Genomic DNA, 18,511 nt, shown 5'->3' on the forward strand with positions numbered 1-18,511 from the left:
GGAGAGACATTTGGTCAGATACTGCATTGGTGACACCAGTGTTGAAACTGTGCTTATTGTTTAGATCTTCTGTGCTGCCAAAGGTTTGTGTGTGTGTGTGTGTGTGTGTGTGTGTGTGTGTGTGTGTGTGTGTGTGTGTGTGTGTGTGTGTGTGAAGCATCCATGTTTTCACAGACAGTGAACAGAGACATTCAACAACGTGGAGATGATTATAGTTTCCAACTGTTGCTGGGTAACGTTTTGTTGGTTTTTAATGGCTCTCTCCATCAACTTGATTAGATGCTGGCGGACTGGTTCAAACAAAGTGCATCTGTGGAATTAAGAGTCTTTGGGTTTGGGGAAAGATATTAAGTGTTTCCAAATTAAAAGGCTGAAGTCCAGGCAAAGTCATTGGTGTCAAAGTTTAAGTCAAGTTGCACGTCTTTTTTGATTTAGTTAAGTTGAATCTAATGCCATCAAATTTGTAGTTTGAGTCTGACTTGAGCCCAAGTCATGTGACTCGAGTCCACATCCCTGCTGTTAAATACACATACTTTTTAACTGCACCTGTGCCTAAAACGTCCATGCATACAGGGCTTGAGCTACTTCAAAGATATATTATATTCGGTGTCAACAAATACTATGAAAAAAACAAAACAAAACAATTAATTAGTTTGTTTCTCAGTACTCTCTGACTTCTGCCTCCCTGTCTGCAGCCCTCAGCTCCATTCCCAAAGGTTCCCACAAAAGAAATAAATCTTTAAAAACCAGTCACGAATATGAAGTTTTGTTGTTAAACAAGGTAAATGGCACAGAGGAATATATCAGGCTTTAGCGAGGGGTTTGTTGACAATGAGAAAAACATACTTATCCTTCAAGTGCATTGCCAGACTCAAACATGACTCGACATTGTGTGTGTGTGTGTGTGTGTCTGTGTGTGTGTGTGTCAGTCAGCAGCAGCGCTGTGTGTCGGTGTGGGCAGCTTCAGCGACCCCAGTGACCTCCCTGGCCTCGCTCACTTTCTGGAACACAGTGAGTAATCAGCCAGAGAGGGAACCAGAGAGGGTCGAGTCAGTTCTCATCTCTGCTTGGTCAAGGGTTAATTCGCACTTATGTACAGTATCATCTATTGAGTCAAGTCATGTCAGTTTTATTTATATAGCCCAAGATTACAAATCTGTACAACATATAACGCCGTGTATCCTTAAACCCTGTGGATTTGGACATTGAAAAACTCCGCTTTAATGTGGGGAAGCAGGCGAAACCTCAGGAAACATATTTAATGCATTCCAGGAGTTGTTTTGTTATTTTAAATTATTCAGCGTACCCTCTTTTCCTTAACCTGTTTTGTCTACTTCTACTTCAGTTAATAATTTCTGACATCTCCCAGAATACCCTCCATCAAGCAACAAAGAGTGGTTAGGAACTTGTTGCATTAAGTTTTTATTCCAGTCCAAAAAAGCAACGGTTGCTCGCTGTTTTTGAAATGCAACATATCTTCTGAATTGCTTTCCAGCCTACTGATGTTACTGCCAGTGGAGAAATTGTTATATCTGTCTCCTCTACCCATGTGATTGTTGAACATTGTTCCTAAATGGTCTGTTTGAAAAGAAAGCCTTGCTCATTCTTATAGACTGTCATCAAAACTGTCAGCGAGTGTTAAAAACGCTATCAATTCTATTGTGCCTCAGCAGGAGATATAATGCTACGCTGTCTGTTTGGCCAGCTTTCCACATAAATAAGAAAACCACAAATGCAAGCACACAATGTAGCTGTGGTGGATTTTTTTCCCTTTTAATCTCCTTTATTTTTTTATTTATAACTATTCTCTCTTCCCTGCTGTTTTTCCGTTGTGTCTCAGTGGTGTTCATGGGCAGCGAGAAGTACCCCTCAGAAAATGGCTTTGATGCTTTTCTCAAGAAGCATGGTGGGAGCGACAACGCCTCCACCGACTGCGAGAGGACCATCTTCCAGTTTGACGTCCAGAGGAAAAGCTTCAAAGAGGCTCTTGACAGGTGAGGGAGGATCAGAGTTTTTTTTGTCTTCAGATCAGTCGCTCTTAAGAAGTGGACTCCTTGAGAACCATCAGATGATAAACACAGAAATAAGAAGAAGAGAGTAAACTGCAAAAAACACTTAAGACATGTTAGTACATACCAACTAGAAGATGATAACTCTTTCAAAACTTTGGGGCAAAACTCTTCTTGGCATTGCTGTTTATAACTTTCACTCTGTTGGACATTGAAAGATCAGGTCAATATTGAGTTGCAACAGCTTTTCATAAATCCATTTTAAACTTATGATCTTCTAGATGATGTTGCAGAAAGAAAACTTAAGAACTGCTGCCCCCTCACTCTGGAACCAACTCCCCACACATATTCAGGACTGCAGCAACACATCCATATTTAAATCCCTCCTAAAAACTCACCTTTTTATACTAGCTTTTAATGTGTGATTGTTATTTTTTTTCTTCATTGTCGATTTGCTTACTGTTCATTTTGTGAGTGCTTATGTAATTATGTTTATATTGCTTTTTACTTTTGTACAGCGTGCCTGGGTTCCTTTTAAAAGCGTTTTATGAATACAGTTTATTATTATTATTATTATTATTATAACCTACAGGATCTTTGCCGCTAATATTTAGCTAAATCAACCCATCACTAAAACCAGACAAAACAATTCAGCAACAACTATTTTAATGAATACACGTTGAAAATATTAACACTGTTCAATAAAAAAATCAAAGGAATTTAAAATAATCCATCTCAGGAAATTATACAGTCAAAATATCTTTAAAATGTGTGTTTTTCAGCTCCAAAGCTATATTTCGCAAGATCTGTGACACTCTTTTTTTATACAGGACCACATTACTTGTACCGCTGAAAAAACTTCAGTTAAAACTAATCAACATAAACATAAACATCCAGTGAATTTAATAGAAGATGGAGTCATGTAACATCTTCTGTTTCCATATGTGTGTATGTTTATGTGAATATTGGGAAGAGGTACAATCAAAATATCTTAAAAAGTGGGTTTTTCAGCTCATAAACTATATTCAGCAAGGTCTGTGGCCTTCTGTTTTTTGGGGGATTTTTTTATATAGGACCAAATAATGTGTAAGTGACATAAACTATATTAATACTACACAGAAATAAAATTTAGCTGCAAAAAAGTGAAAACTGGTGAGGTAATGATAGTGATGTAAAATTTGAAAATGAAAGATTCTTTGTTCGGGTAAAAAACCTTTACGTAATTACTGTAAAACTTTCAGCAACAACTTGAATACGTTGCAAATTATCCTTAGGGTTTCTTGGATGTTCAGTACAAATTTCAACCCCATCCAGTGAAAAATAAGCAATTGGTGAGGCTTCGAATACCGCTGAAAAATGATGAAATTTAGTTCCAAGAGGCAAACTTCAAAAATTCATTACCAGAAAAGCATTTGGGAGTGTTGCTATAGGATTTTGCAAGGTCCCATAAATTTAATAGAAGTTTTGACATTATTTATTTATCTATTTATTTATGTTGAGAAGATCTAGGACATGAGCTGGGAAAAGTTCAATTCTGGGTGAGTTTACACAGAATGACCCCAGTTAAAATAAAGTATTTGATAGACAGATAGAGACATCATGAAAAAAATACCAAGAGACATGGCGTCTGGCCTACAGTGAACGCTCACCGTATTGTCATATTTTGGACATGTGCTGTTTTTCAACTCACAGTAAAAGCATCATAATTTTTCTCAAATGTCATGGAATAAATAATGATAATAATAATATATAATTGTTTTTCAAAACTCTTACATGTACTGATTCTCTATTTTTTGACAGTGATTAGTCATGTCTGGCAGAGTAACATGACCACTAAAGTTGTTAAGTTTATAATTAAAGGCACAGTAACTTTATCATGATTAAAATCATCCTGAAAATAGTAATAATAATAATTTAGATTATAACAATTGTAATAATATTTTTTTAAGCTCAGAAGCTTTATTTAGCAAGATCAATGGCACTCTTTTAAAGTTTGTATTTATTTATTTTAATGCAGAACCAAATAAATTGTATATGTGATTATAGCTATATACTACACAGACTTTTTTGGCTGTAAAAAGTGTAAATTTTGAAAGTTAAAGATTGAGGTCATTTTTATTATTTAATTACGGTAAAACATTCAGCAACAACTATTTATATGAATAGATGTTGCAAACTATCCTCAGGGTTTCTTTAATGTTCAGTACAAATATAACACAAAATAAAAAATAAGCAATTGGTGAGGCTTTGAATGCCATCGCAGAAATTATGAAATTTTGCACAGACGACCAAACTTCATAAACAATACCATTGTAAAATAGAAGTATAGTGAAAAATAATATTTATTATATATTTCTAATCATGTCTCAAAATCAGATGAGTCACACAGGATGTGATGTAACAGCTCCTCCTGTGAGCTAACAGAGTCGGACAAACATTACGGGCTCAATCAGCCGCCCGCCATCCTGCTGTTGTCTGTGGTGTTTATCAGTCTGCATCTGACTGTCTCTGTCTGACCCGTGTCCTCTCCCTCTGGCTGCTGCGTGGCCCATGATTATAGCCTCTCTGTCCCGTCACCCTCTTAGGTGGGCCCAGTTCTTCATCTGCCCCCTGATGATTCGAGACGCCATTGATAGGGAGGTGGAGGCCGTTGACAGCGGTGAGTCTCGGTGCCTCTGTGCACTCCTCCTCCCTGCTGAGAAGTTAAATTTCAGCTGTCGTACTGGAGAGTTAAACTTTTCATCAGCCGCATTGCTGAGTTCTCCTCAGGCAGCTCTTGCACACCATTGATCAGCGTCTTTCTCTGTCGTCTCGAGTTTTTCTGTCTTCTCCTTCTGTCTGTCAGAGTACCAGCTGGCAAAGCCATCAGACTCCCACAGGAAGGAGATGCTGTTTGGCAGTTTGGCCAAACCTGGGCACCCTATGGGCAAGTTCTGCTGGGGTGAGTTGGTAAACACAACCGCTGGGACACACAATACACACAGGGCCTCCTTGGGGTATGTTCAGCAATAACAAACAGGAGTGCTGAGACGAACGCCAAGTTTCCTTTCTTGCTGATATATCTGCATTTGTAAACCGTTTTTCTACAGTGTTTTATAGTTTTGCTGAATTGATTGCTCACTTGTGACAACACCAGGGAATGCCCAGACGCTGAAGCACGAGCCAAAGAAGAAGAAGATCAATGTCTATAAGCGGCTGCGTGCCTTCTGGAAGAAACACTACTCTGCCCACTACATGACTCTGGCTGTGCAGTCAAAAGGTCAGAAAAATCCATCCTGTTTAATATACATCAACGATCCTTTTTGGTAGATTGACAGAATTGTTTTTGAATAATTTCATACAACAAATGAATTAATTGAAAAAGCAATCTGTAGAGATTAATTGACAATTAAAACAATAATTAGCCGCAGCTCTCATAAGGATTCATCCATGTTCAGCCAACTGTGGTTAATCATTCCTGAATCAAACTCAAATTGCAATATTTCTCCAAACAAACTCGGATACAGAATATCTAACACGTGTTTTCAGGGTTTCACAGAAAATATCACACGGCTAATTAACTCCTGCGTGCAACTAAAAATGATGACTGGTGTTGACATTTGTGCTGAAAAAAAACATCCTCCATAAAACTGCTGAAATGTTTGAAACCTCCGGTGCTATTTTAAAACTGTCTTCACCCAGAAAATCAGCTTGTGTAAAGTGATGCAAAAGTGATGATTTCTGGATCCATTGACAACACAGAGTCTATATACTACCAACATTTCACTTTGCAAAAGATACAGCCTTTAATTACTAATAAGGAAGTATGAAAACTGATAAAGTTTTATTTGTCCTCTGACTAAATTTTCAAGGAAAAGCCACTTAAAAACAGCATTTATTTATTTTGGTTCCTTTCTATCAGTGCATCAAGCTGTGAGCACATACTTACACCTTATAAAGCTGATTTGGGAAAATTGTTGGCAAACAATAGCTCAACAACGTTCATTTGGTGTCTTGTTTGCTGCATTCGCGCTCCTCCGATGGTCCCATTTTCCAAGTGCAGATTCAAAATCATCTTAGACGTGGCTCAACATACAATAAATAAACATACAAAACAATAAACATTTTTTAAAATAGCTTAAAAATTACAGTAATTCTGTAATTTAAAATATATAATTATATTAATTATGAGTATAGTTCACTGGAACCTTTTCGCTAGTTTTTAAAAAAAAATAGTCTTCTTCATCAACTTGTTTATTTTTTTGCATCTCTCTTGTTTACTATAACGGTAGGACTGTTTTATTTGTGCTCATGGTTTCACTGAAATTAACTAAAAAAGTGAATTGTAGAGAATTTTACCAAGCTAATGATGTGTGTAGCATATCCATATTGACAAAAGTTTAAACATATATACATATTTGTATACATGATCCAATATATACATCCAAAGAACGTCTATAAAAATGAACTGCATGGCAACCAGACCCGGCCTCTAATTGAGGCAGGCCTTTATTTGTCAAAGGGTCTGGGCTTTTAATTGGGACTAGACTCTTATTTGAAGTTTTATGTGAATAATACTATGGAAGAGTCATGTACAGCTACTATATGTCTGTGGTTTTAATGGGTCCAGTCAAGTGTAGTCATGATTCACCTTCAGGACACCATTTATCAAATTTTGTCTTTTTTACGACTAAAAGTTGAATCACATATTCAAAATACATCTTTTAAAGTTCTACTGGCTTTTTTCTATTGTGGTTCCCTCCTGACACTATTTTTCAAGAGCACTGTCACTGCATCCTGGACTTAGCATCGCCAAAGACAAGTGGGATTTGTTAAAAAAAATAAAGCCAGTGCATTTTTTACCCCTTTGGCAAAATAATAATTTGTGCTTTCAGACCTTTCACTAGCACTGACACAGCGCTGTGGCGATACATGTCTAGCTATGCGAGACTTTACTAATTTGGTCTCCACTAACTCCTTAGGGAAATATCTCACTTTATATCTGCTAAATACTCCACTGTATTTATTTTTTATATAGTATATGAAATAGAAATAGTGATTATAGCAGCTTTAAGGTGTGAATTTTAAAGTTTTAGTTGTGGTTATTTCACACAAGTATTTATTTGTGTAGGCAGATAAACTGTCCTTGAGCAGCCTCTGTGTCAGAAATGCTGCGGAAGAGCAACTTTCTGTATCAATTTGCCGCACAGCCAAACAAAGTGGGCTGAAACGATGCATTGCGTGGCTTTGTTTTATTAAAGACTAAAGCCAATAATTGGTCTTTTTCCATCATGCTGTGAGCATTCGATCACGAACTGAACTCACGCTGCGTGCAGGGCGGGTTTGTTTTCTCAAGCAAAGATTGCTTACACAAAGAAGAGTGTTCATGTGTATAAATCGTGACCTTCCATGATAGGGATCCTAACTTCATATTGATGCTGGTGATATTGTTAGTATTGATACAACTACTGTAGGAGAGTGCTCAGTAAACAGGGAGGCTTTTATCAATGAGAAAAAACTTGCGTGCATCTTTTCCCATGAATCTCTTGTGTTTGTAATTTGAATCCCACACAGGAAAGAGGGATTTTGCAAGTCACAATGAAACTATCATAAAAAATTCAAGATCAAGATAAGCTTTAATGTTCCCTGAAGGAAATTTGTCTCAGGCTACAGCACTACGGAAAGCTGCAATCACAGCTATACTATAGAGACAATCAATCAATACAATGAGGTGAGACACACAGAAAAACAAAACACAGTCTACACTGATTACATGAATTAGATGTCACCTACGGATGAGGAAGGAAAGTTACATGGCCTTCATGTATTGCACCTGCTCTATGATGTTGTACCATCCTCTGCAATCACAATAATATTGCGCAGTATAATATTGTGCAAAAAAGGAGCAATGTAATTGCACAAGGATAAAATAAAGAAGTAATATCAATGATAATGACAAGAAGGATAAAATAGAAATAATGGCAATGTCTTGCACAAGAATTTAAGTGAGATAAAATAACAATAAATAGAAAAAAGTAGGTTTTACACAAGGATAAAATAAGATAAAATAGACACAATAAAAGCAAGATTCGCTAAAAGAACCAAAGCTATTACACTGTGAGAGAAAAACAGCAGGTAATAACACAATAAAATAACAAACTAAAATAATTTCATACCAAGAAGATACAATTACAGAATCTAATGAACAGAAACACATTGATTGGTTACTGCAGAAAAATTGCTAATGATAAAAAAGTATCCAAATGTGTGTAAATTAAAAGAGTTGTCCCACCACTGCAGTAAAAACAAGCCTGGAACCTCATATTACTTTATTCACACAATAAATAAAAATTTAAATGCAACATTTTTTATTTCGCTTCCTTTTTTCACGAGCTTGAATTAAAGATCTAAGGCTTTTTTTATGCGCACAAAAGGCTTATCTCTCTCAAATTTTGGTTGCCGATATGTTCAAATATGGATAGTGAGCTCTTCTATCCCAAGATAATCCATCCACCTGACAGGTGTGCCACATCAAGATGCTGATTAAACAGCATCGTTTCCACACAGGTGTGCGCTGGGATTGTCACAATAAAACGTGCAGTTCGATCTCAACACAAAGCCACAGATGTTGCAAGTTTTAAGGGACGGGCCATTGACTGCAGGAATGTCCATCAGAGCTGTTTCCTGTAAACTGAATGTTCATTTCACAACCATTAGACGTCTCCAATGTCGTTTAAGCTAATTTGGCAGTACATCCAACCAGCCTCACAAGCACAGACCGCGTATAACCTCATCAGCTCAGGACCTCGACAACGTCTTCACCTGCAAAATCGTTTTAGAGCAGCCACCCTGACAGCTCATGCTCAACCACAGAGTTTCTGCACAAACTGTCAGAAACTGTGTCGGGAGCTCATCTGCATGCTCGTCCTCCTCATCAGGGTCTTGACCTGACTGCAGTCTGTCGTGCTTGAGTGGCAACTGCTCACCTTCGATGGCGTCTGCCACTTTGGAGAAGAGTTCTCTTCATAGATGAATCCCGTGTGACCGAAAATGCACAGCTCTTGCCCTAGTCATGTGAATTTTAAATAGTTCAGCGTAACTAATAAATGTATTTTTTGCAAGATAAAACTTTTTATTGTGACAATTCCAGGACACCCCTTTGCAGCTATGATGCTGTTTTAATCAGCATTTTGATATGCTGTTCGTGTCAATTGTCTTCCTGAGGGGAGAGGTGCTCACTTACACAGATTTTAACAAATTTGTAAAAAAGTAGTATTTTGTGTGCACATAGAAAAAGTTGTAGATCATTACTTTAAATGTGTGAAAAATGGGAGCACAAACAAAAGCGTTCTTTTTTTCAGGATATAAATAACATTAAATTATAGTTTAATGGGTTTTTTTTTTTAAATGAAATTTTAGTTTTTTTTCATTTGTGATGTTAACACAACATGAACAGGTGTACATTATCAGGCATAAATTTGGTTAACACAGAAAGTGGTGACTTTTCATCTATATGTTGATCTCAGTTACACGTGAATATTAGTGGTGTAACGGTTCACAGAATTCACTTCAATATCCTTAATTTTTAACATTTTTTAAATGTTTTTTAAATAATTTATTAATTAAAACTAACATGACAAAGTCGTCTCAGCAGCATATAAAACAAAAACAGCTCCTTATAAAATATATTGTATATTTTATAAGGAGCTGTTTTTTGTATTATAGTAGTCACTAACAAATACAATCAAAATGTTCCTGAAATGCAACATAAATGTCCTTTATTTTTACATTTTTAAATATACTAAAACTAATAATTGTTTTTTGATAAAAGCAGGAATTACAGTCTGGCTAAAATGGGCTCTTGAAGGAATATTAGGAAAGTTCAAAGAATTGTTCGGTTTGTAATTCGTACCGAACTGAATGCCTCATAGCAAACGATTCAATACAAATACATTTATTGTTACACCCCTGGTGAATAAAGCTGTCATCTATAATAATAACAAACAAGCCTTTCATAGCCTAAATGTAGTCAACGCTGCAGTTGCTTTGGAACAAACTGCCTTGCTCTGAATACTCCCAAACCTAGAATTATGAGGGTTTTTCCAGCCAGAATTATTGAGACGCACTCAAACTCTAATTTATCCTCCTTCACTTGGTCTGTCCTTTAGAGAAGCTGGACACTCTGGAGGAGTGGGTGAGAGAGATCTTCAGCAAGGTGCCTAACAAGTGAGTATTGGCAGAGAGGCTCTCAGTCAGTGTGATGAGGTGCCGGTGTGATATAGACTGAGTGTGAATATCCTCGGAGACTTTGCTCAAATGTAAATGTCAAGCCTCCCTCCGTGTTTTTCTCGGCTCGTTTTACCTTGCTTCACCTCGGGATTTTATTTTCGACATCATACATACCGAAAGGGATAATTTCTCCGTAAAGTTGAACTGAATTAGTGTTTTCTTACAGACCTCCACTTGTTTGCTTTGTGAGTCACTGCGGCAGGTTTTTCTTAGAGATTCGGTATGCATATCACTGAAGACTGCATAACCTCCAGTTTTTAATGCTTTTCATTTCAATCAAAGGATTGCATGCTTTGATGAAATGCCTCTATCTATATGAGCTTATAAAGTATTCTCAAGGCTTAACTCCTTTAAGATGAACTAAATTAAGCTGAAAACATACGGAAAGTTAACGTTTATTAGTTTGGCAGAAACAAGGTTCTACTTTGGTGAAATTTTCTAGAGACATCTTTGAATGTCATCAGTGAACTTTTTAAATCATCTCTTGTGAAGACTCAAACAAATGTGTATTCTGTTGCCTTCTTTAAAAACTCAAGAAATTAGATTTTACCAGTGCTTAGTGATTTAATGGCATTGTTTAATTGATTGTAATTGATAAAGTGCAATCGAACAAGTCTGTCTTGTGTCTACAGCGGTCTGTCCAAGCCAGATTTCTCCGATATGTTGGATCCCTTTGACACATCAGCGTTTAACAAGCTCTACAGAGGTATGACTCAATCTCTAAATACTGATTACAGCTTATGTACTCTGGTTCTGTAGAGCAGCCTCTAAATAACTCTGAGGGCCTGGACATGGTTTAAATACAGAAGCCCAGGGGGGCAAGTGAGAAAAAAAATGCCAGGGATCACGCAGATGCAGTTGAAATTTGTGGCTTTTTTACAAATCTGTGGCAACATGGAGCCAAAGAAGTTCAGCCCCGTGGCCTCTACTGCACATGAAGTTACACTATTCACTTAACCATAGATTGGGCAACCGCAACAGCAGGTATTTCTCCAACGATGCGCCAGGACACAGCAGATTTCCCGGCTTCTCAAACATAAAACCACATAGGCTCTTGCCTGCATCTTTGTGGGTTATTTGTGCATTTATTGAATGACAACATTAAGCATTTCCGACCATTCTCGGCCTGGGGGATGATGAATGATTGAGACTTAAGTTGCCCTCTTTAGCTCTGCGTCCCATATGCAGCTGCACATTGACCCAGACTTTGTTGACCCTCAGATGTGTTTGGATTTCGTGCCTTTAAGAGCTCGATTTTCTGAAAGTCTGCCTCCATTTACATTTGGTGATGGGGTATTTTGTAACATCCTTCTCAGTGAAGTTTTCATGTTTCAGGTTATGTAACATTCATGACATGTCTTTAATGGTGACTAGAAATGTATTCTAATATATGCTGCTCTGCCATCACCTTAAAGAAGTAATTTAGAAAAATGATCCTGGTAAACCTTATTTCCCCCAATTCTTTCCTAAAAAGAAATCAAAGGAGAAAGTTATTGTGGCAAAACCTTTTATTTTAAACTATTCTTAAAGGAAGAGTGTGTAAGATTTAGGGGGATTTTGTGGCATCTAGTTGTGAGAATTGCAGATTGCAACCAGCTGCAACTTTACCTAGTTAAAATTCCTCCTTTGTTCATTGTTCAAGAGGTTTTTACCGGGAGCCAAAACCTCTCAAAAAAAATTTGACTGGATGAAAAAACTGGTAAAAAAGACTGATTAAAGCAGTCTTACTTTAAAAATCGGTGTTTCTGCAGTGCTGTTTGGCATGTAGGAAACAGGCGGTTAACCCAGCACCTGCTATTGTGTGCTCCTTTTTTATGATCCAGACATTCAGGAGGTTTTAAGCAGAAGCTGAAATATCTGTAGAGATCTTTCTCTCCAGGAAAACAAAAAGAACTGACAAAGTGATTTAAATATGCAAAAACACTTTTAATAAAGCCGGTTCATGTTAAAAAAATGTGGGTTTTTTAAGCTGCTTGTCGTGCAGGACCGCTCCCTATGTGGATATAAACGGCTCATTCAAAGGTAACCAAAACGCAGTGGTTCTTGGTTTCATGTGATTATACACCAAAGAAAACGTACTTATTGTATTAGATTCAATTTCTGCAAATATATGTTCCTAAATCCTACACACTAGACCTTTAAGTCATAAACACAGGAAAGAAAACAGTTTAGGTCAGACTTATAGAATGGATCAGCAGAAGTTTTTTTCTCACTTGCCTCTCAGGGCTGCTGTTTAAAGGAAAGTAAAGCAGAAAAAGTATTTCTACAATGCAAATTAAGTTTTTTTCAGACATTGTTCTGACCTTTGCTTTTGCTCTTATGCATAACTTTATAATTTTGCCTCTTCAGGGCCTCTAAAACGTATTTAAAGAAATCCGAGATGGAAATGGGTGGATGGAGTTTTTTGTTGAACTGCTTACAATGTGAGAACATATGCAAACTTAAGAGATGTTTGAGGGCCTTATAGCTGTAAAATGTTGAAGAAATACAAGCCAGCAGTGAAAAGCAGACGTTATCTTTTCAAAATGGTTTTTCTGTAACTGTGTGTCTGTGTTTTTGCAGTCATCCCTGTACGAAAAGTTCATGCTTTGAATATCACCTGGGCCCTCCCGCCTCAGGAGAGGTACTACAGGTGAGCTACATATGGTGGATATACAGTATGTGGTGCAGGGCACAGAAATGCAGAAATAAGCGACCAACAACAGACCATGCTCTCCTCTGACTTGGAAGAAATTGCATCAAAATTGTTTGTTTTTCTTATTTTTTTCCTCATGTCGCTGTCTCCTTCCTCCAGAGTAGTGCCTCTTCATATAAACATAGAATTAGACCAGCCAAAAGATGCCATGCTTTTTCCCTGATTGTAGAGGGATTGCATCAATGTTTTTTGTTTCTCCTTTTCATGTTCTTCCCTCCTTCTTTCAGAGTGAAGCCTCTCCACTACATCTCTTGGCTGATTGGCCACGAAGGCACAGGAAGCATCCTCTCAGTGCTCAGGAAGAAGTGAGTGTTATTGCCTCTGTCTGTTTGTTTTTCTGATTTGAGGGCTCTCCAAAAACCCAATTAAAAGGTCTTCAATTTGCTGGGTATACATGAGCTTTTTCGAGCTCCTAGCGGGGCCCGAGTGCTGGAGCCCTATCTTCAAACTACACACTTTGCCAGCCCACTTGACGATGTGATTCGTACAGTCTCATCCCTGGATGTGGTTGTGCAAGAGTGTTTCAGCCTCTTGTTGCTAAGTGGCAAAGTGATGCGACAAACCCTCTGTAGTCCCACAATACCAAGAGCCCATCCAATAGTCCCTTTACTATCAGCCCCACTTGGAGCGTTTGATAGAATATTCCTATTTACTGTGTGTGCCGTTTTCAATTGTTGATAAATGACAACAGTGAAATTTGAGTGTACTCTGTCTCAATTCCCAGTTGAACCAAACTGCTGAGGCAGTAGAGTGGTTGTTTTTATTGAGTTCAGACAATCATGACGTCCAAGGGCCGAGAGGCCGGTTTGAAATTGTGCCATTGTTGTCCCCTGCAGTGAAATTGGGAATGGTCTGACTATATGTGTGTCCATCATAAACACTGTTGGGAGCACCACCGATCAGATGCCCTAAAGTTTAAAGGACTGTACCAGAGTTTTTTGCTGGATGTAGAATACAAATGTATACTGTATATCACTGCAGGACATTTTAAAAACTTTACCATGCACAATGTTTTTTATATATCTTCCCTACACTGGTGTCATTTCAGTGTGAAAACACTCAGAGAAAACTCGCCAATATTATTTATACTTTTTTGGTTGTGCAGTGCAGACTTTTCAAACCAAGCTTTGCTGCTGAGAGCATCATCAAACCACTAGATAGAACATGTCTTCATGTAGATAAAAGCAGACAAGATGTGATGAATCACCCAGATCTAATAAATATCAAATCTCTAAAAGCTGTTTCTTCATTTTTAAATGAATGAGAAGCTGCCTTTACATAATGCATTTTAGAATGATATAGCATGTTATTTCTTTACTCTGGGATTTTTAAAGCAGAGCCGACTGCCTCAGAGGGACAACAAAAGTGTTTGTTTAAGAGTCTGCAATAAAAAAGCGTAAAGTGACATATTTTCTACTTGCTGTCCTTCACATATTTCAGCACTTAAAGTGCTTTCTCTCTCCAGTTTATGGCAGCGAGTGGATCTTTATGGTAGTCCTGTTTTTAAAATCAGTGTTAATTAAATAATCTCAAAGCGACATTCAGAGCATTAGTAAAGCAGCAAACAGTTACTTGCTATGCAAAGAGTAGTGCAGTGATGGCTGAGCATGCAGTTGCTAGCTAATCCCTGCCTCTCTGCATTTCACTGATACGGCGGTTAACTTAAGTATCGGACGGCATCTTTGCAGAAGTGAAGTGGCCTCTGTGCAACGTCTCCTGAGGTTAACACCGTCAGACAACCTCTTAATTATATGCTGTGCTGGATACTTCTGTACTTACACACTATAAAATATTACGGGTTGATTTTACTTTAAAAAAATCTAGGTAACCAAGTGTCTTTAAAAATGAAAGTAAATATGACTATTTGTCTTACAATATGTTTACTTTATATCTAATGGTTAAGTTTACTGAAAATGTAGTTGTATTTACTTAATTTTGTGAAGTTGTTGCAACTTTAAAATAAATTTAATTAAATAAATCTCTTCTAAGTTTTAACAACTTTCTGTGTCATATATCTGTATTCTACTGGTTGCAGACCAGTCAGTCATATCTGCATCTTCTTAAACATGTTAATGAAGTTGCTAACACTTAGAAAGAACAAGGTAATTTCAGTTGTCATTTTTAAGTTGCAACAACTTTACAGAATTAAGTATATGCAGCAAAATTGTCGAGTAAACTTAACAGTTAGATATAAAGTAAACATAAATTAAGATTAATTGTTGTATCTACTGTGTTTTTTCAAGACCATCAGTTTTCAAGAAGTGTGTTGGCACTGAGAAGTATGGAGAAAAATGCAGTACTCCTGGGTGGTGCTCTCAAAAAGTTTAGTGTGTAACGTTGGACACTCAGTCTATGTAGCAAAAGAGGCAAGATCACATCACAGTTCAAACTTGTGAAATATCTGTTAACTATGCTGGTGTGCACCCAATTAGAATCGTATCCCTCCGAGATGATCAATTCCTTTTATTGATACTGGTATGTTTTTCTGAAACTTCCGCAATGAAAAAATGCATCAAACTCACTTTTTTAAACTTTTTTTTACACAGAAAATTGATCAGAAATCAGTGAGGAAATTAATTTTAAAAATCCAACAGATAAGCAAAATTAATAATGGCATTGGTGTAACTACAATCCTATTAATTCCATCTCTAATGTTTGTGTATGACAACTTGTAATTATTCGCCAAATATGGCAGCTAACAGTCACTCAGTAGAGCCAGCCACTGACGGCTACCAAAAAAATTCATAGATATACAAATGTGCTGTAAAAGCTTGTTCATTTTTAACTTAATAAATGAACAAATAAATGCAGAAAAATCGAGCCAGCAAACAAGCAGCTATTGTCGCAAGTGACAATCTTTCGTCAAACGTTAGCAGTAATACCTGGTTGCAACTCACAGAGCAGTAGAAGAAAAACAGTCAAATCTTGCAATCATCATTTTCAGAAAGTGTACAACAGCTGTGTTTGATTTGAGACACGGTGAGCAAAGTAAGTACAAAATGTACGCAGTGTACTAAGGGAAGATTTGAGACACAGCATAAGATCCGCTCTGAATATCTTATGGAGCTCCTCTAATTGTTGTTTGTGTGTGTAGGTGCTGGGCTCTGGCTCTGTTTGGAGGCAACAGTGAAACTGGCTTTGACCAAAACACCACCTATTCCATCTTCTCCATCTCCATCACCCTCACTGATGAAGGTTACCAAAACTTCTACGAGGTAAAAAAAAAAAAAAGTCTTCTCTTTATTATTCTTTCATCCACTGGATACACAGAGAGTCTGCGACTCCGGCCTGAGCACAGGAAGTCGGGCAAAAAACAAGCATCATCCAAATCATTTGTTGTGAGATCACAGAGAATCATTCATCATCAATTCAGCAGAGACCGGTAGCAGCGTACGTTAGATGTGCCCTGCGTGGACCCAGCTGGCCTGTTTGTCTTGTTTTTCATGAACTTCAAGGAAGCAATGCTATCAGTTGCTATGACAATGTGTGTGTAAAACAAGGAGGCAGTTGGCGATCGTTCAACAGGAGGACTGTTTTCTAATAATTAATGGAAAAACGTTCCAGTCAACAAACTTGCATTGATAACTGTATAAATGCTGCAGCAGCCTTGAGGATGCTGTTTATTGTGATTAAGAGCTCTTCATCACCCACTCTTCATTCACAGAGGATGAACCCTCGGTTGTCTGGGTTACAGCGTGCTACTTTTCTGAATAATACTTCTGAATATTTTTTTTCTGAAGCACTTAAAAAGAATAGTTTTGATTTTCTGTCTTGCCAAGAGTTGGAGGAAAAGGTTGATACCACTCACATGTCTTTACAATTACAGCTGCCGACCGTACACTCTGTGACATGCAGCCATTGCATCCATAGCAATAATTATGGCACACTTTTCTCCCCGTATTCTCCTCCGACAAACAGACTGAGGACTGTAGTCCAACGGTTAATAATTATTACTCTTCAATCTCAAAGGCAGAGGTGACATTTTCATTTACATATTTGAATCTCTAAATGGTGAATAAAGACGCGCATTACTTTGTATTTAGTGTTTAAATGGAGGCACCGTTTTTAGTTGACTGTCACAGCTCTTTCTAATGACTGTAATCAAATAACCATGTCAAAACTGGCAGCCTCGGTGTAAATGTTCGGGTTTATAAAACTTAGCGGCACCTTTCACTCAACCTCTATCATTAATGGAGAAAAAGAAAAAATTTATAGTAATTTTACCAAAAAAAATTAACGTGGCAAGGACTCATTAAAGCTGCTGGACTCTAAAGGGGAGCTATTATGCTCATTGTCAGGTTCATGCTTGTATTTTAGATTTCTATTACAGGACTCCAGACTAACTTGTGATTGCTTACTTTTTCATTTAGGTGCAAAAGCACTTATTATAAGTGCACCCAAATTTTGTTGTCGGCTCCATACACACTGGTAATTTCTCAAGACTACACAGAAGTCACAGTTTGGTTCATAGCTCAGTAAAGAAGTAATAGTTCAGTGCAGCTGTGGAACAATGGAAAAAAATCAAATAAATATGGATCCGTGTGTTTTCATTCATTATGAACAGGCAGTAGTGTCAAAGACAGACAAAATCCTCTTTCTGGGGACTGAGACCATTTTGCTCACTGGTTACTTTGATGAACTATTTTCATTATGAAAAAAAGTAACATTTCAAACACTTCTGTATTGCACTGCTTGATCACTGATCAAAAACTTTTCCTAAAGGCAACAGGTCGAAATAGAGACTGTATATAACCATGGATGACGCGTCCCTGCTTACCCCCACGATGGGTACGGGATACGGATGCTGCCATATTGCAATGGTGATGTCATTGAGAGCTGGATTTTGAACAGTAGTGGTATCTGCGGTGGGGGAGGTCCTGCCAAAATACTTATGCGACCAATTGCAAGAAAGCTCTGTTAAATGCTAACGCATGGATAGGCTGTCCGAGCTGTCAATCGTGACAAAAAAAGACCCTTTTTGACCAACTAATCACAAAAACGATCACTTGAACGAACATCAGGGTGATGAGAACTACCTTCAGTGTCAGACACTATCTTTGGGAAATATTTATTTGGCGTGTACTTTTATGTCCCATTCACTGAATTGGAGGGGCGGGCCTTATGACCTATACTGCAGCCAGACACCAGGGGGCGATCAAGATTGAAATGTTACACTTTGGGGGAACTGCATGTTGTCCATCTTTACATATACAGTCTACGGTCACAGCAAGCTACTAAATTGAAAAGCCCTAAAATACCCCAAAAATACACAGAATAATAAAAAATCAAACTTGTGCATTAGAAGGAGCGTTTCAGTTTGTTCCACTTTGGCTCTATGCCAATGTAAATGCCAAATGCTTTAGCTTTTTTTTTTACATCGTCCTTTCTCTGTTGCTGTTAAAGGTGACAGGGATGCTCAGCGTTAGTGTTTGTGCTCGCCATAGTGTGACTGACTTCCACGCCAATCTACTTCTTGTGCTAAACTCTGTATTTGTTGCCAGCAGTGCACAGCCAAAAGTTTCAAGGCGGAACTCATGCT

General features: G+C 37.7%; 1 protein-coding gene across 1 annotated transcript in view; it reads left to right on the forward strand.

The window, feature by feature from the left end:
* Positions 1-18,511, forward strand: part of LOC121953842 (nardilysin) — a 40,828-nt gene that overhangs the window by 4,444 nt on the left and 17,873 nt on the right. Inside the window, exons 4-13 of the mRNA XM_042501083.2 lie at positions 930-1,011; positions 1,841-1,994; positions 4,595-4,668; positions 4,855-4,950; positions 5,146-5,268; positions 10,157-10,214; positions 10,910-10,983; positions 12,840-12,909; positions 13,200-13,277; positions 16,067-16,187. Coding sequence (XP_042357017.2) covers positions 930-1,011; positions 1,841-1,994; positions 4,595-4,668; positions 4,855-4,950; positions 5,146-5,268; positions 10,157-10,214; positions 10,910-10,983; positions 12,840-12,909; positions 13,200-13,277; positions 16,067-16,187 — 930 coding nt within the window. The remainder of the gene's footprint in view (positions 1-929; positions 1,012-1,840; positions 1,995-4,594; positions 4,669-4,854; positions 4,951-5,145; positions 5,269-10,156; positions 10,215-10,909; positions 10,984-12,839; positions 12,910-13,199; positions 13,278-16,066; positions 16,188-18,511) is intronic.

This window comes from Plectropomus leopardus, chromosome 14 (genome assembly GCF_026936395.1).
Source record: "Plectropomus leopardus strain MGB_pleo_1.0 chromosome 14, ASM2693639v1, whole genome shotgun sequence".
Classification (NCBI taxonomy): domain Eukaryota; kingdom Metazoa; phylum Chordata; class Actinopteri; order Perciformes; family Serranidae; genus Plectropomus; species Plectropomus leopardus.